Raw genomic sequence first — 25509 nt, 5'->3', positions numbered from 1 at the left:
CGTAACCATCTGCGAACCATATGGCAGCGGTCTCAAGTTGCCTGTGTGAATAGAACCGACTACCATCCTAGTTTTCGTGCAAATCTTATCGGAAGCGTTCTTCATACGAACCAAGTCGTCAGACCTTTCGCACCCCAACTTCTAAAACTACCATATTATAACTCGTATATGCACTTCGAGACTTTCTTTTGTCGTTGATGGACACTGCACGCGACAGGTTGGATAGGACAGAAGACTTACTTTTACTACCGCTGCATCCTTTCCGAGAAAGATGCGTTTTTTCGTCGTATAATAATTGGTAAACCTCAGGAGTTACTACTTGCAGTGGGGCCCCACTCCACTGGTGGCAACATCCAGATAATAGATACCAAAAAATAAAAATGTGTATTCTTTACTCTTCATCTTTATTATTATATACTCTTGTGTTGATTATAATTAAAATATGTTAAAAAAAAATAAAAACAAAAGGAAAAATTATTCGTAAAAAAACAAAATATGTTCACAATAGGTATCCGACTCGCATACTCGTAAATTATACAATAAATCATAATAGTTAGTATTGCTTAGACTAGAAGTATGATAAATTATATTATGTATATAAGAACAATATTAGGCACTTAAAATATAAATATAATATAAAATATGTATGACAATAACTTACAAGTGTCATAACATAATTTTTATTTTTTTCTACACTATATAAAATCAAAAATATTGGAAACTTTCATGTGAGCAGGAATGAGTGTCATTAATACTGTATTATATGCAGTGATCATCAATCAAACGGACTGACGTTAATAATATTTAATATAATAATATCCTTTGTCTTGAAAATACAAACACAGGCTTATGTGAAAAAAAAAGGTATACAATATTTCTTTCTCTAACTAATACTGTAGGTACGCGTAACACTGTTTATAAAATAACTTATATATTATATTATATGTTCTTATATAATGTAATATAATAAATATATGTACACTATATACATTATTATCAATATGTACATGCACCGCTGCGCGCCGCCGCCGAAATTATGATATGCGGTTAGAATCCGAAGACCAAATGTTCGGGAGCGTCAAGCCTGTATCAGGACTTGTCAATCTTTACGATAAGCTTTGAGTCGAAGGCCTTGAACCCCTCCCGGTTGGCCACAAACTTGTTGATGGACGACTTGGTAAGCTTCGTGTGCCTGAGGTCTAGGTATGTAAGGCTTTTGCACTTTCCGAGCATCTTCAGCGACTGTTCACTGATGCCCGTGCAGCCAGACAGCTGCAAGGTGGATAGCCCACTTATCTGGGTCAACAACTCTACACCGTTGTCGGTGATCGGGTAGCACTGCGACAGATCGAGCATAGACAGCTTGGGTAACACCTGGACAATGATCTGGACGCCCACGTCGGTGACATTACTGCCAGCCAGCTTCAGCGACTTCAGATTGGACAGCCGACAGGCCAAGTCGAGCAGCCCGGGTCGGTGATCCAGTGGAGGTGATAGGATGTGCTGCAGAGCCGCGTCGTCCATGGTGGGCACGAAGCTCAGGTTCAACGACGTCAGCATTGGGCACACGCACGATCGAAGGCACGACACCGTGGACCAAGGGCAGCCCTGCAGCGACAGCGCCTTGCTCTGTGGCAATCGAACAAGCAGCCACGAGAGTTGTTCTTTAGTGATCTTGCACCAATCCAGAATCAGCACTTTAGGCTGCCTGACCATGACGTCTGAAAAAAAAATACGAAAATAATCAGCAAGACAATCGCGAGAATCGACAGACCCTTTGAATCATAATATTTTATGTAGTTTTATAATTTTGAATAATAAATAGCTAAATATAATATAAAAGAACTTGTCCTGATTTATCATCGCCTAGCCATGAGTATGAAATTTTGTCAGTAGTTTCATTTTAAGACGTAGAGAGCTAATAAGAAAGGTTTTCCCAAAATTAAACCCTTGTAGCATTTTTGTGGTGATAGAAAACTCACAGACATTTAAATTGATAGTGCACCTTAATGGCTTAATCAGTGCATGTAAAAATGTATCATAAAGATCTTACGGATAAGTTGTTTGTCATCTGATCACGGCGGCACAAACAGCTGCTTACAATATCGTCGTCACTTAAAAAAGTACCCAAAAACAACTATTTTTAACACAAAAAAACTTGTAACGGGCGAAAGCGGGTTATTCAGCTAGTCTATATATTTTATATCTTATACGTTATATACAATCTATTCCTTTAGAAACAATAAGAATATGAGGTAGAAGAAAAAAATATATATACATGAAAAACTTGATGGGAGGAGTCACGTAGTGGTAACACTCCCTTACTCGAGATTATCTATATACATAATAAATTCTTCTAAAGCGTTATTATTTAATATTTTATCGACACACAATCGATCAATAGTAAAAACATATTATTATTTTATCATACAAATTTTGTATTTTTTGAATTAAGATTTTTTACTACAATTTGAGTAAAAGTAGCAAAACTATATTTTAGATGTTTGGTATTTTTCTTAAATTAGATAAAACAAAATAAAATAAAATAAGAAACGCTTATAATATTTTTAGAAAATACCATTTCCCTAACTTATTGAATTTAGGTTCAAATATTTTACCCGACTGAAAGATTACAATCTCTCTGTCCATATTACTCTACTGACAAATCGACAAGGCCTGAGAATTATTTCCGTGAAATCATTTTTTTCGATTAATACACCTTATTTGCCACCCCTATATAGGTATGGGGTAGTATAGGTAAGTGGAAAAGTATTAAAATTAAGATAGCAACTAAAATATAAAATTTAATTGTATAGAACTGCGGAAAAAAAGATTACGATAAAAAGTTGAAAAGTTTTGAAGACACATCAGCAAATGTGCAATAGGATTGATTTATTTAGAAAAAAATTGAATTGCTCATAACTAAAAAAAGTTGGAGCCCCTTTAAAGGTTTTTATTTCATAACTTAATAATATATATATTATCATGTAACACCGGTCGGTCCACTCCTTTGCAGGACACATTGAATAAAATAAAAATGGTTGAAGAGGAGAGTGTTCAATATACTCGCTGTCGTTGTGTGTTATCTAAGGGGGGGGGGGGTGGTTTGTGAAATCGGCACACGTGTCTGATGATAAATTAAGCTTTTAAGAAAATGTCGACACGATGTTGATAATAACTTGAAGGTTATACTCACACTTGACCAGTTTCGGGGTGATTACGGTCTCGGTTAGATCCATGCGGTTCCAGAGTGCCGGGCTGATGGTGGCCGTGTACCAGTCTTTGCACACCAGCGAACAGTGCTTCAGGTCTTCGGCCGACAGGAACTTGAACACGTGCACCAGCGTGGAACACCGCCTGCACGGCTCCTTGTCCGTCTCCTCCGTGTCTAACTTCGGCACCGGTCGAATCACGTACTTGGGCATGTGGTTGCTCTTTTTCGAGTTGGACAGTATCTCGTCGATCGACACGTCCACGTTGTTGGCGATCGGCTCGTTGGTCCGGATCTCTTCCTCGATCTTGACGCTGCCGGACACCGGACCGCCGTTCGTCGGTTGTTCGGGAGCCGCCTTCGTTTCGGGTATGTACTCGGACTGCGAACGAACCACGAACACGGTTACCCGCGGTATAATTTCACGTTCGGCGTCGTAGTTAGCAGGTAGATAAGCAAGGTACTCACTATGCGTATGGGTGACAGCTTTTCTCGCTTGACGATCACGCCGGAATCGGCTACCGTGTTGGCGGACTCGAAAGGCCGTTCGGCCGCCTCCATCTTGATCACCGCCTCCGCCGACGGGGACGATGACCGTTTGACGGTGCCCCGGTCGAACGCTTCCATCACGTTTATCTCGGCAGGCTGAAAACGGAAATGTGCGCAGATTAAATTATCTTCCTTGAGATTTTCCAATTTCCCAACTGGCTATCATTAAATTAGCTATCATATATTTTATAAATAATATCATTGAGCATAATATACAAGGTGTAACAGAAAGACTTGAAGAAAAAAAAAATTATGCTACTTAACGTATGACAAAAATTGTTAAAATTAAATGATTAGTAAATAATTTAAGAAATATACTCATGTCAGCAAATTAACAAAAAAAAATATTGATATTTTAAAAAATTCTAAAAAATAAACTATACTTGACTTAGATAAATGTTTTTACTATCAAAATTCTTCTTATAATCAGATTCACAAATTGGCTATTTTGATTATATCCAACATTTTAGTGTTAAAATAATTTTTTGCATAATATGTGTGTAGCACAAGTGACTATAAATTATATATAATAAAAAATTTAAATATTGATTATAACAAAAGTTATTCCAAAAGTCAGTTAAATCTGTTACACCTGTATATTGTAAAATATACTAGAAATTCGTTGGTCATCCAAACCACAGATATTGGGCGACACACGCTTTCATGAATTACTACCTACTAAAAAAGAATTATTAATTTAAATATTATTGAATTTGTTAAAGCACTTTTGTAATATTTAATTTACAGAAAATATTATTTAAATACCTATATAACAATTTAGAAATGATACTAGGTAGACACTTATTTACTTGTAAAAAAAACCATTGTTTCTGTTTCACATTTTCACTATAGTTATTATTAAATGTAAGTTTAATTATACAAATAATCAAGAGTATTTAAAATATTTATTGACTTAACACATATTATACTCCAATACTATAAGTTTGTGGAACGAACAAATCTCCATGAAAACAATTAAGTATTCTATTATATAACAATAATTGTTAATAAAAAAAGTTATACAAAAGTGTGTATAATCCTATTTCTATTTAATCTAGGTATCTTAGTATGCCCATACAATTGTAATCAATAACATAGCTATTTAATGTATTGAGTTTGCTGAGTATTTTATCTATATTGATTTAGCAATATATAGTGTAGACGTACGTTGAGATATTGTTTACAGATCTGAGAGCAATGACACAAGATGCAATTGATGGTTTTCAAGAAAACAATCATCTAAGCAATTTAAATTCTTAAACCTATTATAAACTACTTTAAACATAGTTCTTTGCGTGAACAACAATTCCCCTTTTAAAGTTTTAAAATTATCCGTGTGATTAATTAAAGGATTTTCAACATACAACTTGAAAACTTGAGTGTTGTATTACGATATCTGTTCAAAATTCAAACGGTTAGGTACTAAACGAACAAAATTGTTGGTAAGTCTATAGACCGGACCAGATTTTACCACATTTTGGCAACTGTAAGCGACACAATTAAAAAGTCAATTACTTTTAATGCCTCTACAAAATAAACTGTGTACTGCCTATAAGGATATCGGGATACCAAGGGCTCGGATTTATATGTAAATACATATTTTCTCTGCGACATGATAAACTAATTTCGGCAAGTGATAAATTTGTCTCACAAGATTTTTGATAAGACGAGCTATATTTGATTTTACATATTTTGTCATAAATACATGTTTTTACATATTTCACAATTATTCAATTTTTTTTTTATTATACCGACGATTTTTTGAATTCGAAAATTTAAAAGTGCATGTTATTATTGATTGTAATCAAGGTAATTAGATAACTATAGATAAATATGCATTTTTTTATCACATTTTATTTTATTATTAAGATTTTACGAAAATATCGGCGATCTTTTGGATTCAAAAATTTAAAATTGAATGTTAATAAATGTTTGTAATCAATATAATTAGATAAATATACATTTTTTATTACATTTTATTATTATTATTTTTTTTTGATAATACATATTTTGAATTCTTTAACACATATTTATGTACATATTTTTATCGTATAAATACATACTTTGGTTACATAAATACATATAAATCCGAGCCCTAGATATAACTGTTCTAAACACAATACCAATAACCTAGCACATGGCAGTAGTATTTTGCTCCCCGATGATATGGCGGTTTTGTTAGCCACGGGCTTCACTTGATAACAGGACTTCGCTATCTACAGTATAGTATAGATATCTGTGGTCCAAAACGGTGTAAGACACCGAGATAATGAACCATATCAATGATACAGTGGCGCAACCGGTGGCCATTGAAAGGGTCCAGGGTGGGTTTGTCACCGCTCCCCCATCGGATCGCATTGCTACTAGTACGCATGTACCAGATTTATTTCTTTACTCAAATTATCCTCCATGTTTAAACAATTGTGGAGCTTCCCTCCCTCTTGAAAAAATTCCGGTTGCGCGACTGTTTCAGTGCAAAGATATGGTGCAATCATCTCGCTGCGATTTTTTTTCACACCAGAATGACCGAGCGAATCTCTAGATATATCATACTGAAAACTCAATGATAATATAATATAACATATTATTATCATCGTCGGGTTTATCACACGCACACTCACCTCGGCCGGCCGTTTGGTGGTGGTGGTTTGTTTCGATCCGTCGCCGTCGGACGACTTCACTTCCGACGATGGTGGCGCCACAGCGGCCGTCGCCACCATGGGCGACTGGTTTCCGGTGCTCGTGCCGGGTTCGGATTTCGCGGGTTTCCTCTCTTCCGTCAGATTCCGTCTCTGCATCACGCGCGCAAAAAAAAAAACAACAAAATACGAAATTATTAATAATCGCGACGGCACACAAACAACAAAAAACACACACACACACGGTATCTCGTCGTAATCGTATAAATTGGCTCGACGGCGAGGAGACTTACGAATTTTTTATGAGGTGTTTTGTTCTCGAAATCGGACTTGTCGGCGGCGCCGGGTTCGACGGGTGTGGTGGTGGTGGTGGCCGGCACTTGTTGCCGTTCGTTTTTGCAGGAAGACGACTGCGGTTCCTAGAAAACGAAAACACGCTCGTACAACAAACACTGCGACACGGTTTTTTGGGTTCGTCGGGACTTTTTATCGGGTCGATTAACTGTCTTCTATATACGCGCCGCCGTCCAAATGCATTTCGACAATACAAACAGAAATTGTGCAATTGACATCGCCGAGCATGTTATGAGCGTTGTTAATACAAAATACCGCGTACACGACACCATCGCGGATTAGGATTATTATCTGCAGACGTTATTATCATAACAATAATATTATACACACCACCGCCGCGCATTCCGCAAGTAATCGGTTTTACTTACAAAACGTTCAAGTCCGCCACAAAATATTAGTCAAATTCATGCACAATACACAATTAATAAAAATGTTTACCGATAGATAGAAAACTTTAAAAAATGACGTGTCATGTAATTCAGTAATTGATATTACATTGTAATATTATACACACAATGTAGCTATTGATATTGGAATGTATTATTTATACCTATATATTATAAAAGGTGGTTATCAGTGGTTGATAAGTCCCAAGACGAGATAAGAAATAAATAGTATCGTATAAAATCAGTAATTAATGTCCAGGTCAGTGATTTTATTACTTCGTAGCCTGTGATGCATTATTTATAATTTTACCTACTTTACATTGATTATTAATAAATCATATTTCATAGCATTAATTAATAAATTATAAAAAAAGTCATGTAGGTACATAAATGTATTATTTCTAACAATCGATTGTACTCAATAGTTAATATATATTATTGACAATTATTTATATAGGACTTCATTTTGATTTAAAAAACAATAATTATTTTTTGATCTTTCGTATACAGGTCCTTAAAATATCTGCGAAATTTATTTGTTCTTTACATGTTTGGTACTTAAATCATGTACTAAGTATAGTACATTATTATACTGACGCTTATTAAATCAATAAAATAATTTGTATATACTTGGGGCGTAAACCATACACCCAAAATGCGTAAATGGTAGGTAATCGGATAAAAAAAACGTAATTTAGTCTACGATACAATTTGAACGCGAATCAATACAGGCATATAGAATTCTACGTATATATATAATATATAATGAAGAATCGATAGTTCATCGTAACGTGCCCCCGAACCGTATTTCGAACGAAAGAAAATAATTTCTCAGCCAAAGTCTAGCGAAAACTGTTACGTCACACGCAAGGCTCGCAGGTGAGAGTTCACGATCGGGTAAAACAAATTTTGACGGAAACGCAACGCCACCGAGCTCACTCTCAAGGACTGATCCAGAATCTGTGAACGGACTACGGAGGTTTAAATCAAAAAAAATTTTACGTTGCCGATTTTTAATAATTAATGAAATATTATATTGTATTTTTTGAGAACGAAGAGGGAGGGGGCACTGGCCACTATAGTAGCCTCTTGCTCACTCTTTCTACTCCTCCTCCTATTCGCAACACATGAATTATGCCACGAATCATTTTTGCCGAGATCACACGCTTGAGATTGATCAATCGATATCAATTTATCACAATAATTTGCTTATAGTTTTAAATAGACGGTCACTCTTACATCCAGTAGATATGACAATATTGTAATACAATACAAGAGCCACGTGGTTGACGATTGGAGTAAACACTATGATAAATTATATCAATTTATTATTATATATACACATTATACACAACCACCACCAATTACGTATATAATAGATTTATCTACGAGTCAATACAGAAAAGATATTTACAGTATATGGTTCTGTTTAATCGCAGAATATTGGAGTAGTTTAAAAATGTATTTTTAAGACGCTGTTGGAGTATGTTATAAGAGTTTAACGATATTTAGAATAATAATCGAACGAGAACGAACAGAAAAAAATGTCGAGCAAATTGCATACACATGGATAGTTTATTCATAATACAATAATACAAAAAAAAAATAATAATAAACACAGTCATTTTTATAATTTAAATACAAAAAAAAAAAAACACCAAACATCACTCCATTAAACGGTTATCAAAAGAGTGTTGAGTATTGATAAATTTCGATTAGTTTTTTAACTAACTTGCAGGCCATCCGTCCTTTCACTAGTGTCCATTAACACAGTCGCAACACGCGTTTGATTGCATAATATAATGTAATACTTATAAAACTAACGGTAATACAAACAAAACTTCAGTCTTTTTTTTTTTTCAAATTGTGTGGTTTATAAATAATAAAAATTAAGTAAAATTGTGATGACGTTTTGATGAACGTAGAAAAAAATACAAATTCCTTAAAGGTTTAAATTAGTCGGAAATAGAATAATATTGTAAATTAAATGAGCATGAACCCGTGAAGAGATTGTCTTTCGTCGATAAACGTCGTATTTACATAATAATATTATTACGTACGCAAAAAGTAAAAAAAAAAATTCTTACAAACCGTGCCCGGTCAACCAGAGTTTGGCAGACCAAACACACATTGGGACGACCGAGTCGTGTACGACCCGAATAATACTATCAGGCACTAAACCGGAAACACATAATAATAAACCATAAATATATTAATATATATATACTATACGAAAAACAAAATGAAATCCCCCTTTTCGCGTATTGGAATTTGGAAAGAAAAAAACTGACGACACAATATAATATTAGAAAAAACTTGCTATAAAAATATACAATTATACATTATTACTACTACTAATGTCGAAACGCGCCGGAGTGTCCGTCCGTCGTCGTAGTCATCATCGTCTCGGCGATGGTTACGGTCGCACTTAAAAAACTACAACGACTAAATCGTCGACGCACGCACTACCACTCCTGCGTGCGACGCCTCTTAACTACTGCTGCCCGTCGAATCGCGTCTTCCGGTCGACGTGACCGGCGACGGCGGCGGCATGGGTGACTTGATCAGCAGTCGGGTCTCGCTGGCCGAGAACCGCTCGTTGGCCACGAGGAACTTGTTGATGGCCACCATGGTGATCTTGGGCGTCTGCTTCAAGTCCAACCGGCGCAGAGCCGTGCACTTGAGCAGGTGGTCGAGCGAAGCGTCAGTAACGGCCACGCAACCGGACAGGTCGAGCACCTCGAGCGTGGACACGGCATTGCCGACGGGCGTGGTGAGCTGTGCGATCCCGGCATCCGTGATCCGGTAGTTCTGCGACAGGTCCAGCTCGACCAGGCTGGGCGCGTACTGCACCACGTACCTGAGCGACACGTCGCCGATGTCCACGCCGGCCAGCTTCAGAGTGCGCAGGTTCCGGAACCGCGCCCGGTTTGTGTTGTCGTTGGACGACGATCGCGAGTCGGACGGCGGCGACAGTACATCCCGGAGCGACGCGTCCGTCATGCCGGTAACGTAGCTCAGGTCGAGTGCGGCCAGCGACGGCGGCACTACGCTGCTGCTGCGCAGCGCAGTCACGCCGCTCCACGAGCAGCCTTGCAGCGACAGAACCTTGAGTCGTGTCAGCTTGGCGATCATCCATTCCAGCTGTCGCTTGGCGATTGCCGTCCAGTCCATCAGAAGGACCTCGGGTTGCCGCTTCACAACGCCAGCCAAGCACGACGCGGTCAGCCGCTTGCCGGTCACGTCCAGCTTGCGCCACAGCGACGGGTCCATGGACATTGCAGACCAAGCGCGGCATACCAGCGCGCACTTGGCCAGCTCGGCGGGCGTCAGGTACTCGAACACCGGAAGCATGCACGCCGCGTCCCCGCAGTGATTACTGTTGTTGTTGTGATGGTTATTGTTATGCTGCTGGTAGCCGTTTACGTTCCCGCCGCCTTGAGACTGTCCGCCGACCTGAGACTTTTGTCCACCAGACTGAGACTTATGCCCGCCACCTTTGGTCGGTTTCGACACGTAAGACTGTTTCTTGAGCACGTTGCAGTGTTTGCCCGAACTGCCGGACAGTTGGCTGGCCAGCTGCTTGCGTAAATCGATCTTGCGCGATGCCTGTGGCGGTGGAGCTGGCGGCAGCTCCGCGATTGTCGGGGTGACGACGACGGTGGCGGCGGGCGTGGAGGTGGTGGTTATGTTGGTGGTTGTGGTGGTAGTGGTGGTGGTGGTGGTGGTGGTGGTGGTGTTGTTGTACGTTGACATATGGGCCTCCTCGACTTTGACAGAACGATTTAACATTTTCATAGAATGCTCTTCCATCCATCTCTATAAAAAAATATCAAACGAAATATTGTGTTTACTTTTAAAAAAAATTGACTATATAGTGAACTCGTAAAATTTCGAAATCAGAAAATTCAAAAACGGTTTGTATTTTATATTACATATTATTACAAAGACGGCTCAGCAAACTACGCGCGGTACGTGGTGTGGTGGTAGTGGCGGTGGTGGCAGAAGTCTGATAATAGATACGGCAAGTCAAATATCGATAGGAAACTGAATAAACACAACGAAGACAATTTTTTTTTTTAATTTAAAAAACACGCGACGATAATACGCTTTTAAAATCGTTTCGAAAAACTTCGAAATTTTCAAAAAATTCAAAACACAAGTCAACGTACAACAATACCTCCTGTAAGTCTAGCATTTGAACTTTATACACCAAACGCTCGTTTCAAAAAAAAAAAGCACGATTTTTATCGATTTTACGCACCAAACTTGATAACCATTACCGCGCAATACCTCGTTTAATCATCACTCTTAGGTGATAGATTCGCGCGAGCTTTCTGACTTACTTGTAATATTCGTCCGCTTCCGACGACTTATAAATGAAATAAGTAACAATTTCGTGCACAATTTTGCAAGTGCATGAGTACATATTAAAACCAGTTAAGGAGGCAAATTGGATTAGGCATAGTGCATAAAACAGTTCAATAGCAAAACAAAAATTAAGTTAAAATATATTATTTACATAGACGTTTCGTGTTCCTCTTGATGTGCATTAATGAAGTGACATTTTATTATGTTATAACCCAAACTGAATCGCAGAAAACACGATCAAGACACCAAGCAATTGTTAAATCATGCACAAGACATTATGGTGGTAAAAAAAAAAAAATGTAGGTGATTAAGGATAAAATGAGGAAAATAATTTGGTTTATTTTATTTTACAATTTATTAGTTGATAATGAAGGAAATAATAAAAAAAATTAATAAAATAATATATAACATTATATAAGTCACAATAAAATTAATTATTATTATTATTAATTATTTTATTATTCATTGAATAGCATGACCCAAAATATATGTTGAATGAATAGGAAAACAAATTAAGCTCCATTAACTTTCAGCAATTTAACAATTAAATTAATTAATAATTAAAAAATGATAACAACTTAAATATCATTAAAAGATACAACTGGGACATGGTAATCTTAATTAGTAAATAAGAAAATATGTAGTATAAAATTACAATACACAAAATCACAAGTAAATGTGATTAGAATAATTGTTAAACATGTAATCCCCAGTGTCCGTAAAAAAAATCAGAAAATTCTACATAATATGAAATGTCAGACTTAACTTGCTTCGCTTATTTCGGTGAAAGATCGTGTTAAATGAATATTTTAGTTTTAAAAGGATTGTCGATAACTAATTACAATTATTGAAATAAGATTCTTAGCAGAGCTTAGTTTTGTATGGTTTTTAGGAACTCAAAAAAAAAATTATGTTAAAGACTTAAACATAGTAATTAAAGACTAAATATTATAACAGTGAATATATAAAATGGTATGTTATTTGAAATGAAAAGTAAAATATTATTAACTCTTAAAACTGCAATTCTATGAAAAAAATTCAAAAATCATAAATTCTAATACACCATAATGATATATTACAATGTTTCTGGACTTATGATTAAATTTCCAGATAATAAATTTTTAAATATGTAATTTATTTTCAAAGTTCTTTACTACAAATTAATCTGATACAATTGTAGAATAGTTATATTGATTTTATTAAAATAACTGCAAATAATATGTGTATCAATTTCCTTTTGTAGTTCTGATTTTCTTTACCATACCCTACTGTTTGAAAAATATCTTAAAACAATCTTCTTTTATAAATAAAGATAGGTCTAAACTTGGACTATTTATCATAATTGAATTCTATCAGTATTCTTAATGAAGTTAATATAAAAAATATCTTTAAAAACAAGTAGGTACAGAGTTCACACAGAATCTTAAGTATAAATAAATTGCACAAAAACTATAATTCATACTTTGAAATTAATATATTATGATAAACTATACAATTAATGGTATAATAGAGAAATACTTGGAAAAAAAATTTAATTAACACTATAAATATAAATCAAAATAATAATTATTATTTTTCTAACAAAATGACAATAAAGTAACTCGTAAAAAAAGTTAAGCAATATAATAATAAAAAAAAATCATACAATACTTTTTTAATACCTGGTCAGTATCCATTTAATATTACAAAACACACAAGCAGTGAAAACTAGTTTATAAGACAGCACACAACGGTTTTCAAGAAGTGTCTACCAATGGTGAAGTTATTAAAGCATTATTTTACATATCTGCACATCCAGATGAACGCCAGTTGGTAAGTGAAACTCAAGCCTAATAGTGTAAATATAAGAACACAATATTTCAGTAAAAATTACGTGCATCAATTTATTAACATTTATTGACTCAGGTTTAAAGTCAAATAGAACAGTATCATATCACGGGGAAAATAATTCAAAATATTAATAATATTATTTTACTTGGAAATTAATCACACGTTTGGTTTATGATGTGTTTACTTTTCATTGTTATATACATAGTATAATGAATTAAAATGTGGTTAGATGCCTACCTTTCAGTAACAGAAATCAACAACACCAATCTAATGAAAATTAGAAAAATATTTAAGTATAAATTAAATGTGAAAGCCACTTTTGTACAATAGAAAAGTTAGTAAAACTGTTTATAAACGATAATGAAACAGTTATACCAACCTAAAATAACTTTTATGTAAAATGTTGCATTTTTTTGCAATTTAACATTATAATATGAGAAAAATTAGAACAGTCATTGTGTTGATTTAGATTTGAATTTCTAGTTGTTAATATTTAATTAACTAAATTCCACATAGAACAAAAAAAAAAAACAGTTAAGAGGACGCCTCATCCGCATAATATGTTATCTCAGTCTTACAAGTGCGTAACGTAGCAAATTGTACGCTCATCAGAACACGTGTAGCTCCGTTAGTTTAAAAATTAGAGTGAATTGACCTTTTACAAAATTTAAAAGTCAAATTATTATCTAGGCAATGTCATAGGTTTTTTTCTATATTTTAATTTTAAAGCAAACTATGAGTATTTGATGATGTACAAACAATTTACAATTTTAAAATACTCATAACTCGCTAAATATAATAAAAAGCCAATGAGATTGCCTAGATAATAATCTTACCTCTAGGTTTTATAAGAGGTCAATTCACTCTAATTTTTATGCTAACGGAGCTACATGCCTAAGGCCGAGCGTACAATTTGATATATTATGCACTTGTAAGACAGAGACGACATATACGGGTGAGGCGTCCTCTTAAGTAATAGTTTAAACTATTTTCAATAATATTAATAAATGCCATTATTGCTAATATATTTCCTCGGATTAAAGGAGAAAAAGGTAAACCATATTCAGAAATGTGATCATAAGTTGTAAAAAATTATGACTGCTATTCTGCAAACGGTTTGCCAAAATTGACCCATTAACCCTTTGACGAGTGAACTAATATGACAATATAGGCAACTTCTTATACATACGGAAAATGATAATTGTAATAAATATTACTTTTACGTTCTAATCTAGTTAAAATTTTTTAGAAAAGTTAGATGACAGATGGCAGCACATATTTAATTATAGGTTTGAAATCTGTACAAAAATAATATCACTAAAATTCGATAAACACCATAACAAAACTTAAATATGCGTCTATAATCGTCAAAGGGTTAAAAGGCATCTAATAATATTATTTTTAAGGTAATTATATCTTGTATGCTATGTACCACAATGCCTTAGTGTTGTACACTACCTACCATAAATTATAATTCAAACAAGGCAAAGATCTCTAATCTCTAATTATTTTTTATTTGTTGCAATTAATTGTCAGTTACCAAGATTAATATCAGATTACAATAATACTCATCAGATTCGAGTACACATTTGACGAAATGGTCAACGCAAATAAACTTTGATTTTTGATATTACATTTAAGTATATGTTAAATTGTCAACTTGAGATTTATTTAGATGGGTAGGCGTAGCGGACAGTTATTACATTAACAGAAATTTATTATGTTAGAAGTTTTCTGTAATGACATAAAAACGCCTAAGAAAATTTGACAATGATGAATATATTATTGCAATATATATTATTATCAGCAATACAATTATGTTGTACTACAAAAAAATAACCATGCAATTAATTAGTAGGTAGCATACACGCACACGCAACAGATTTTGGAAGGTACCATTTAGCTGTAGGTAACATACAAGACTAGTATCATTTTCATTATTATCATTTATCATCATACCATTTTATTTTCAAATCAAGGTAGTAGTATCCACAGTTCTATCTAAAATGCATAATTTTTTAAACAAAATTTAATGACCTTATTATACTTATTAATACATTCCATAAAAAAATTAATTTTAGTATCTCATTTTAAAACTAATAACTTAATTGATATTAAATCACATTAATATAGAATTTATTTTATTTACAAGTATGTATAATATTAGATACTGTTAGATTTTAACCAGTTTTGTTAAAATATTTTATTTTACATTAGTTTTATTTGTTAAAAAATCATGCTTCTAGAATAAAAAAAAAAAAAAAAAATGCAATACCAATATACAGTAAAAATGTATGATCCGCTAATAAAAAATATATTTAAAAAGCTGTGTATTAAAGTAAATGAAGAAAAATATATTTACCGTTGAAGGCAAGGGTGGTGATCGTTCCGTTAATAAGTTTTCCTTTTTCTCAATTTTCAGTCTTTTATTAGAAATGTTGTCTCCATCACTTTCAGAATTTGTATCACTGTATTCTTCTTCGTCCTAAAATTAATTATTTTTTAAATAAATAAAATAATTTTAAATTTTAAAATATTAATTTCTGCTTACTTTACAACGTTTTTGTGGATTAGTGTCATTGCTACTGACAGAAGTTCTACGGATATCTGATGATTTTTGTCTAGCACGAAAATGGCGAGGCTACAACAGTCAATAGTATTTAAAATATTAACAAATATGAAATTACTTACAATATAATTAAAATCTATAATTGTATTTACCTTGCTTTCTTTCCCTTCCTTACAACATTTGGGACATTCCCAGCTATTAGGTAGATCTTCATTGTAAGTACCATTGTTAGTATAAATAGGCTGAAAAGAATGCAATTTACAATTTTTATTAATATTAATAGTCTGAAGTTATTACAATAATTATGTTTTTACTTGTTTCAATAAGCAGTCAGGATGTACAATTTCAAAGCATACACTACACTCCATAAGTTGGCTAGGAGTATCTTTAGCTGCTTTCTGTATAGGAATAATAATTTGTTGACCCCAGCCGTCCAATGAACAAATCCCACAAGCTGCGGTTATTGGTAACATTGGCTATAACATATAAAAATACATCGATTCAGATCCTGAATATTAATTACATTATTTAGTTTAATAATGTACCTGCAAGCATTGACGCATCACACAAGTCTGTTTAGCGCGACCAGGTCCACCAAACTTAACCATATCTCTGCAGAATGAACATTCTCCACAGTCTGCTTGTTTACAAGCTTCACATTTTTTACATCTTGTACGTCTTCTTCTAGGCCCTCCTGCGCCAGAAGCTGTTTTTCGTGAAGTTTTTACTTTGGCGTTCATATCACCAGCTGTCTTATAAAACCTCCTTTCTCTTTCCTATAAAAATAAAAAATATTATTATAATAATATTATATAACAACAAAATTATAATTAGCATTAGAATACAATTATTGTATAAATAGTAGTTATTATTAATATCATACCTTATCGCCTTGAATTTTAAGAATTGGCTTTCCACTTATAGCATATTCAGGTATATCATTCTTATGCTTATTTATCACAATGGCCACATTTCTGATCAACTCAATAGCATCTTTGATCAGAGGAGGAACATTTTTTTTATTCGGTGGCAATATATGCAGATATTTTACAATTGCTTTTATTCCATGGAGCTCCTGTATGAATATTAAAAATCGATAATTTTAATCTGTTTGTTATTATCATTTTATTTCAGTATTTTACCTGTTTAGTGAAATGTATATGCTCATCTGTCGAAGGTGAAGTCTCAACGCCTTCTGAAAGATGAGATTTACCCAAATCACAATAGACATAACGCTCCAGAACATACCACAGCATTTCAGTAAAAAATGGATATCTAAACTTTTGAGGTACCTAAACATTTGTTTATATTAGTAAGTCTCAATAAATCAATACAATAATTTAAGTTTAATAATACTGACCTTGGTGGATTCTTCTACTTCTGCGACACGAAGCTGTTTCTCAATACCAAAAGAGTGCAAAAAGTTGCCTCCAAATACTAATGAGTCTTTTGGAGTATAAACGGCATGAATCCAACCAGTAGGTATAAAGAATGTGTCTCCAGCATTCAATGACACACGGCCACATTGTTCAACGGTATCTCCAAAAAATATATCACCTTGTTTACCAGACAGTATCCATTGTTCATACAATTTTATGTTTTGTTCAGTTGGTGGTATTAACCAAAATACCTTAAAATTAATATTAATTAAACAATTATTTGACAAATAAAAAATAGACAATTTCTACCTTGCTTCCTTTAAGTATATGATACCAAACAGATGTGCCACCAAAATCAATATGAAAATCAGTGTAACAGCCTTTAACTGACATCAAACAATATTTTTGAACTTTTGGATACATCATATCATCTATGACATTTGTTGATTCTGTTTGACTCTCTTTCAAATGCTTAGGCCAAACACAATCGACCCAATCCAATTCTCGTACCTACATATAAAAACAAACCTATTTATAATTGAATGTAGATTTATTAAGCAGAGCAAGTACAACAATAGCATATTTATAAAACAAAATAATTATTATCAAATATTCTCATTTGAACATAAATTAACTCGTAAATAAATATTAATAAAATAATAACGTTCAGCATTATAAATGGTTGTTTTTTTTAAATTAAGTAGTTGATAATATGAAGTAATATTTACAATATTTGGACGCTTAATGTAGTTTTCTAGTTTGGTGTGACTGAATTCAAGTGAAATGACATTTAAAAGTTTATCTTTCACCGGATCTTCATAATACTTGGTCCATTCTTTCATAGTCATTTCAAAATTCTTTTGTGTGTTAACATCCATTACATCTAACATTCTTCTTGAACCTAAATTAAAAAGTAAATTAATTATAGTAAAATATAAAAGGGTAAGAATATTCAACAAAAAAAAATATTTAACTAAATTTGTGTGTATCTAAATGTTTAAATTAATACTTTATAAATTTACGAAATATTTAAGTAACAAAAGAAAAATTAAAAATTCTTAATTAATTTACTTTAGGTAGACAGTAGATATATTTAACTAAATTTACGTGTATCTAAATGTTTAGATTGAAGTAACAAAAGAAAATTAAAAATACTTAATTCATTTTTTTTAGGTAGGCAGTAGGTACCTAAACCTATATTAAAATTATAACAAACTCAAACATACCAACATTTTTCATCATTTCCGTGTATAATAATTATATAAATAGATTAATAATTTTAAATCATTTAATAAAAAATTATGAACAATCAGAGCCTGATTTACAAATTTCGGGGCCAGGGACTTAAATAAAAAGAGGCCTCATATAAATGTATTATCTTATTCAAAAATGTATATGTTATTTTATATAATTACATTTTACACTTAATTACATTGATCTTTTTCCCGGGTCTTTCGAAAACTCATCAATAATGTCATCATATGATAATTGTTTTGTTATTTCATGTTCTACTGTTAACAGAGTCAGATTATCAAGCCTATCTTGAGATAAACATGATCTCAATCGAGTTTTTAAACGTATCATAAATGTCAATATCATATATAATATTTAAAATTATATAATATTATGATTTATGACAATATGTATCATTCTTTTGTTTTAATTTTATGATTCTACAAAAATAATATTCAATGTTGCATTGAATTGAAATAATTACAAAATTTTTAATATTCGAAAAAATTACAAACTAGCAAAAAAATATGAGGGCTGTTCCAAAATTGGGGCCGGGTGACTAGTCACCCAGGTACCCCCCCTAAATCAGGCCCTGTGAACAATTGCTTCCCTGAATCAAATTAAGATAAACTATAACTACTCATTAAGCAACTAATTTAAAACATTACACTTACCAACACATGTGCGAACATCATTCACAGAAAAATTAGGGCTTGGGACATGTAATCCAAGACCTGTTTTATCCTTAAATAATAGTGGTATTACGAAACCATGTTTCTGAAGGTATGAAATTGTAAAATCTAAAAAAATAAATATTGAAAAATAAAATTAATTTATTATTAATTTAAACTGTAAAAATCATACCTTTTCCATCCATCTGTTTACTAAAGTTGTGATTCAAATAACGTGTGGAGTCAAGCTTTTCTTGTAAACTAAAGGATCGTACACCTTCAATTTCTTCTTCGTCGCCATATGCCCAGTCTTCTGAATATGTTTTCTTTTCTTTGCGTGTTCTCTGTAAGCCATATGAATTAAAAATTTAAAATGTTGGACAATTAATAGTTTAATAATGTTAATAACAAAGATTTTTATTGATAAATTATAATTTATCAATCCTTAAAAGCCAAATGTTTTTATTTTACGTTTGATTTTAATATTATTATAATTTGAGTTTTATTTTTAGGACAAATTATTTTTAGATTGCTGTTGTCATCAATAGTGCTTGTGGTCAATGAATAGGTACAAATTTGTTTAGAAAAAGATGACTTATACATAAAATGATAAAGCTAATATTCGCTATTTAATAAATATAGAACGCTGTAGTCTTTGTTATATCTTTATTTAAATTTAATATTTAATAATTGTGTTAAGAAAACGTAATTTTGAATTTTTATATTTCATGTAAGATTACATATTTTTGCATATTAAATATATTTTTCTTAGCGCATTTAATTCAAGCCGTATTCATTGTATTGTTTATATATATATATATATATATATATATATATATATATAAACATTTGACAAAGCCAGGATATAGCAAAATGTTAACTATAACCTCTAAATAAAAAGTATACGATATTTTATGAAAAAGCCCATTGATTACAATTTTATCATATACGATTGAATACCTATTATGACGTGGAATTAAAATATATGTATATTCCATACAATAGTCCATATTATTTTGCATGTACAAATATTAATAATTAAATTAAGTATATAGTTTATAGGTACAATGTTTTATTTATTGATGATTTATATTATAATAATTACTAGTCAAACATTTTTTGTAAAAACGAAACACCATTGCTATGTTACATAAACAAGTCTATTGCACATATATGGTCTCTATCCAGTGGCGCTAATATATTCGATATAATATTTTAGTTAGAATACTTTTAATCACTATCATACACTCTACTATTTTTAAAAGCGTTCAGATGATCGATATAAATCTTTGTACTACATTTAAATGTTAATTCAAAGTTTAGAAATAGAAGGTGCCCGTGTGTTACAGATAGCCGCAGTTAAGGTATGCACAAAAATTGATGGCAAAAAAATAAAGATAAATAGGGTCACCCGGTTAGACTTTTGCCAACAGAGGTGACCCCGAAAAACTGATATTCGGTGTTCCGATCGGAATTTGGCGCTGTGCAAACACGTTTAAAAGGTAATAATCTGACAACATGTAGCCCGTAGGTATAACAGAATATAACGCAAGCGGCGTCATCGGAAAACACAGGGGGGGTACAACATTTGAAAATGACATCGCCGCCGATTAAAGTTTAAAAAATGAAAAGCATATGATATGTATCATTCGACGCGAACAAAATAATAATTCATCACGAGTGGACGACACCAGTTAATACTGTTGTGCACGGTTTGGATTTCCGAAAAACACGAGTCCCACGCCGGTTGAAGAATTTAAAATCATTCATCCGGAGATTGCCAAACAACGGTTGTAACTTGACCAAAAACGCACGACGGCGTGCACACACAATATGACGCGACAAAAATGCGACGCGCACACCCACCCACTTACGACCCGCTACTATTATTGTAGAATTAATGTGATACACATGTGATAAAAAAAATTTCAGATAATACGATAGGCCGGACGTGAGACAGACGAAAATCGTAATCGATATCGTGTACCAGAAAACTACGCCAAACGGTCACGGTTATCAAACGATAAAATAATATTAGAGATAATTTTTATTGCCGGTCTGTCGTTAGTGGATACGACTAAAACTCGTTTATTTGGTGGGCCGAGGAGTAGGCTATCCCGATCGTGTAATATTATTATTGATTTTTCGATCGACAGTTAACGACCCCATTGACATTTCAACTACAGTCATTGCCATCACACGAGACGTAGTGTTATCGTAGTGTACGCGCGGCATTATTTTACTCGTGACGGCGAAGAAAATCGCAGCTGACTACGTCACGTACGCCGCCGCGTTCCACGCAGACTGCCACACACACACACGGTGGACGCGACTGCAGCAGAGAGCGCGCGCGGCGGCTGAAAGGTCTCGTCGCGTCTGGCTCGCGAACAAACAAAAAAAATCGCACTACAGAAAAAGCGTACAATTGCCCTCGACGACGTTTGACGTGTGTTGTTGTGTGATAATAATTAAACATTATAACAGACCGGCAGTTTTTTTTTATCCTCTTTCCACCTGCACACCAGTGAACAATATTATTACGTACAAAATACTATACGACGCCGCAACAACTTCGGAATTATTATCGTAACGGAAACTGTATAAAAAACGCCATACAGGTATTATAATATTTTTATGATTTATTTGGTTTGCACAGGTATGCAAACGATACACGGTGTTAGGTATAGAACGCGCGCGGAGGAGCGATTTCACGACGAACAATCGCGCGCAGTTTTGTTACGGTCGCGCAGTGTAGGTACCATCATCTTCCTTCGTGTGTTTGGGTTGATTTCGTTGATTTTTTTTTTTAATTTCAATACATTGAAAATAGAACCAATGTGAACGGTGGTCGGATTGCGTGTCGGATTCGTCGTTTGTCGGCACAATAAAATATTATATATAGACGCTTACTAAAGAGTGAACACAGGTTGTTTAAATAAAATATGTTCACGCGAGACTTTAACTAGGAATACTATAGTGGCAGAAATCTCAACGAGTTGGATGTACGAAATAGAGAGTATAATATTATTATCGTTTTAACTCGTTAGGAGGGCGTGCTACAAAAAGTTGTTTTAACGTTATGTTAGGAATTTAGGATATACCTACACAATTACATAAGCTCTAAACCATAACATAAAACTTATTATTATAGATAAAATGTGATAAAGTTTACAAAAACATAGACTAGGTAAAATAATTCATCAGTAAATTTAAATTTCATTTTGAATTTGTATGTCTAAAGGCTACTATCAAACTCGACTCATTCGAACGTAATGCTCTGGAGAAGTGTTAGCGAAACCATCAGTTGTTTTAATGTTGCAATGGTCTTTGTTTTAACTTGACATCGTCTATCAAGCTTAAGTTTACGAGACCTTGCGTGCTACCATTCGTCAAGATGGTCGTTTAATGATATTATGATGAAGCGTGCGCTTAACTCACAATTCGGCCATTTACTTTTAGTACCTTGGGGATTTAATATTCTGTTATGATAATATATTTTCCAAGATTTTCATTTCAGACTCTTCATTTCAGCACAACGTACGATATACCAACGATATACCAACGATATAATATACGAGGAGCAAAATATCATTGAGTTAAATGTACAAAATTATTTCACTTCTTCAAAGTATATAATCACATATAATTATAAACAATGAACACCCGGGGAGGGGGAACGTCATGATGTTAGTGTTGTTACGTTTAACACAATTTAGTCACTACCATAACATAAAAATGATTATAATAGGTATAATGTGACAAGGCACAACAATTATAATTCATCACTTAATTTTATTTCAGTTTTTTTATGTCTAAAGGCTACTATCAAACCCAACTCATTCGAACATTATGCTCTGGAGTAGTGTTAGCGAAACCATCAGTTATTTTAATATTGCAATGATATCTGTTTAAAACTTTACACCATTCTGTTAAGTCTTAAGTTTATTAGACCTTGCATGCTACCTTAGTTGTTGACTTGGGAATTCAAAATTATTTCACTTCTTCCAACACAGAATTAATCTTTAAACCTCTGGTGGTAGGGGAACGTCATATTAAATGTTATTTTGACACAACACACAACCATAACATACAAATAACTATAATAGGTAAAATGTTGTGATGAGGCTGAAAACAACATGTAGACTACAAAAATTCATTACTTAATTTTATTTCAGTATTTTATGTCTAAAGGCTACTATCAAACTCTACTCATTCGAACGTTATGCTCTGGAGCAGTGTTAGCGAAACCATCAGTTGTTTTAATGTAGCAATGATATCTGTTTAAAACTTAACACCATCCTGTTAAGTTTTAAGTTTATTAGACCTTGCATGCTACAATTAGGTCATCTACTTTTAGTTGACTTGGGAAAATTCTATAGCGATAAATTATACATTTTCGGAGATATTCGATACATACTAAGTGCAAATGTACGGTATACTAACTATAAGATAACTAGATAACCTAATCTAACCTAACTACTAGTATTACTAGTATCGAAATAATTGTGTTCTATACTTCTATGTACAAAATTATTTCAGTAAATTAAATTTCATTTCGAATTTTTATGTCTAAGGGCTACTATCAAACTCGACTCATTCGAACGTATGTTCTGGAGTAGTGTTAGCGAAACCATCAGTTGTTTTAATTTTGCAATGATAACTTTTTAAGCCGGATCCAATCAGTCAAGTTTATGTTAATAATACCTTGCTTGATACAATTGAATTCGTGAACATAATCGTAATGATGTAATGAAGAAGATCGCACTTAACCACAATTCGGTTACTTTGGGCGCACTAGGGATTTAAACATAAGATATACCTCTAATATAAGTGTATCTTTACAGACACCGTAATCTAATACAATAAAGCGATTTAAATAACAATACGTGCACACTACGGGCACTTTCGAAACCAAAAAATATGTTCAACAGGCTCAGTAAAACCGGCTCCCAAAACTAAGACCAATAACTACTGGTGTATACACATGATACACTGCTGAATGCACGCGGTCTGATCACACGCATACATTCATATTTCATATTATGCACTCGAATTTCACTCCTAAATATAATATAATATGACATTGTCGAAAACGCCGTCTTATTTGCCAAATAATAATTTATTGTCTTACGCGAAAATGTTTTAAGACACATAGTACTTATAGAGATGAGTAAATATTATAATATTTCGACGCAATTCTACTAAACGGGAACTGGATTAAAACCAAAAACCATATTATACCGATAACAACAATAATATAGGGAATACGACAATATATTGTATAATGGGTGTGACGTCCGCACTCGAAATTAAACGACGATGAACAGGTGGTGTGTGGACGGCGGCGTCGCGTATTGCCCATAATATTATACAACGATATATATATAATAGGTACCTGATTGCCCCAGGTACGGAAATTACTCTGGAAATTACATAGTGCAGTGTTGCTGTGAAAATCACTTAGAAGACATCATCAACATAACGTAATTATTTCGCAGCAGAGTAGAAATACCCACGTACGGTAAACATAAGGTCCTGGTTGGACGACGGTATATAAATATTATTACCAACGTCGTCACGACAAGACGAGAGAAAGATATCGACTTCATATTATAATATTATGAAAGGGGTTTTGTAAAACGTTTACCACGACGACGAAGGTAAGTAAATAATAATAATCTCATCGTCGAGGCGGTGAAGAAGAATTCGGACTCAAAATTTCGGCGCGAATAATTCGTACCAGCGCGTGGGCGCTCCACCAAGCGAACACCTCCCCCCACGGAAACGGGCGTTTTACTCACGATTCTCGACGAATATTTGTGGTGGTGCGTCGACATCGTTTTCCCGGGCTCGCTGTCGCGCGACGATGACGCCATTTTCGTACGACCGCGTTCTAAACGGCGCGCGCGCACTCGCAGCAGTGTCGCTGCGCTCGCACCGACGTCACTCGCACTCGGTCGGTCTCTCTTGCACTCACTCGCGGCGCGCGCGCTCGGGCCCGACGCTACGACGCTCACTCACACGCGACTACAGCAACAACCATAATAATAATAATAATAATAATAGCGAAACCGCGATAGCGTTTGTTATACGTTTGTGTACGCGGCGGAGACGACACGACGCACGGGTACGGCGGTCGTTTGTGCGGACGCAACTGGCGCGCGGCGCGTCCGTGTGTGGTGTGTGTGCCGTGTGGTACGCACCACGGGCGAGGCAAGGCGCGCGGCGTGACTGGTGGTCGCGCTAGCGCTGCGTGTACCGGACGACGGCGGCGGCGGGGGAGGAGAAAGCGGGGAAAAAAACGCCGCCGCCTACTA

General features: G+C 34.1%; 1 protein-coding gene across 2 annotated transcripts; it reads right to left on the bottom strand.

Annotated features, from left to right (window-relative positions):
* Nucleotides 1-387: 387 nt before the first annotated feature.
* On the bottom strand, nt 388-25509 carry LOC100169407 (jmjC domain-containing histone demethylation protein 1). Of its 2 annotated transcripts, XM_029491164.1 has the most exons (18): nt 24994-25409; nt 19386-19536; nt 19196-19321; nt 18017-18189; nt 17598-17798; nt 17270-17539; nt 17052-17201; nt 16793-16984; nt 16455-16685; nt 16224-16385; nt 16062-16151; nt 15892-15981; nt 15703-15825; nt 6693-6818; nt 6376-6552; nt 3680-3856; nt 3197-3593; nt 388-1721 (listed from the first exon to the last, which is right to left on the bottom strand). In XM_029491164.1, the coding sequence occupies exons 1-18, from the start codon at nt 25066-25068 to the stop codon at nt 1090-1092; spliced, it is 3543 nt and encodes a 1180-aa protein (XP_029347024.1). In that variant the 5' UTR covers nt 25069-25409; the 3' UTR covers nt 388-1089. The 2 variants fall into 2 exon arrangements, with proteins under 2 accessions (XP_029347024.1, XP_008186480.1); XM_008188258.3 differs by lacking the exons at nt 388-1721; nt 3197-3593; nt 3680-3856; nt 6376-6552; nt 6693-6818 and adding an exon at nt 8696-10958 and having other exon boundaries at nt 24994-25509.

The sequence above is a fragment of the Acyrthosiphon pisum genome, chromosome A3 (genome assembly GCF_005508785.2).
Source record: "Acyrthosiphon pisum isolate AL4f chromosome A3, pea_aphid_22Mar2018_4r6ur, whole genome shotgun sequence".
NCBI classification, from domain to species: domain Eukaryota; kingdom Metazoa; phylum Arthropoda; class Insecta; order Hemiptera; family Aphididae; genus Acyrthosiphon; species Acyrthosiphon pisum.
The sequence above is the reverse complement of the archived record's forward strand: the minus strand, read 5'-3'. Positions and strand labels throughout refer to the sequence as shown.

Bases quoted from the DNA above. Each gene is read 5' to 3' on its own strand.
- LOC100169407 (XM_029491164.1), bottom strand. From the start codon at position 25,068: ATGGCGTCATCGTCGCGCGACAGCGAGCCCGGGAAAACGATGTCGACG. The intron at 17,799-18,016 runs GTAAATATTACT...TTTTATATGTAG, and splicing joins ACATTAAGCGTCCAAATATT to GTACGAGAATTGGATTGGGT. The intron at 1,722-3,196 runs GTGAGTATAACC...TTTTTTTTTCAG, and splicing joins CACCCCGAAACTGGTCAAGT to ACGTCATGGTCAGGCAGCCT.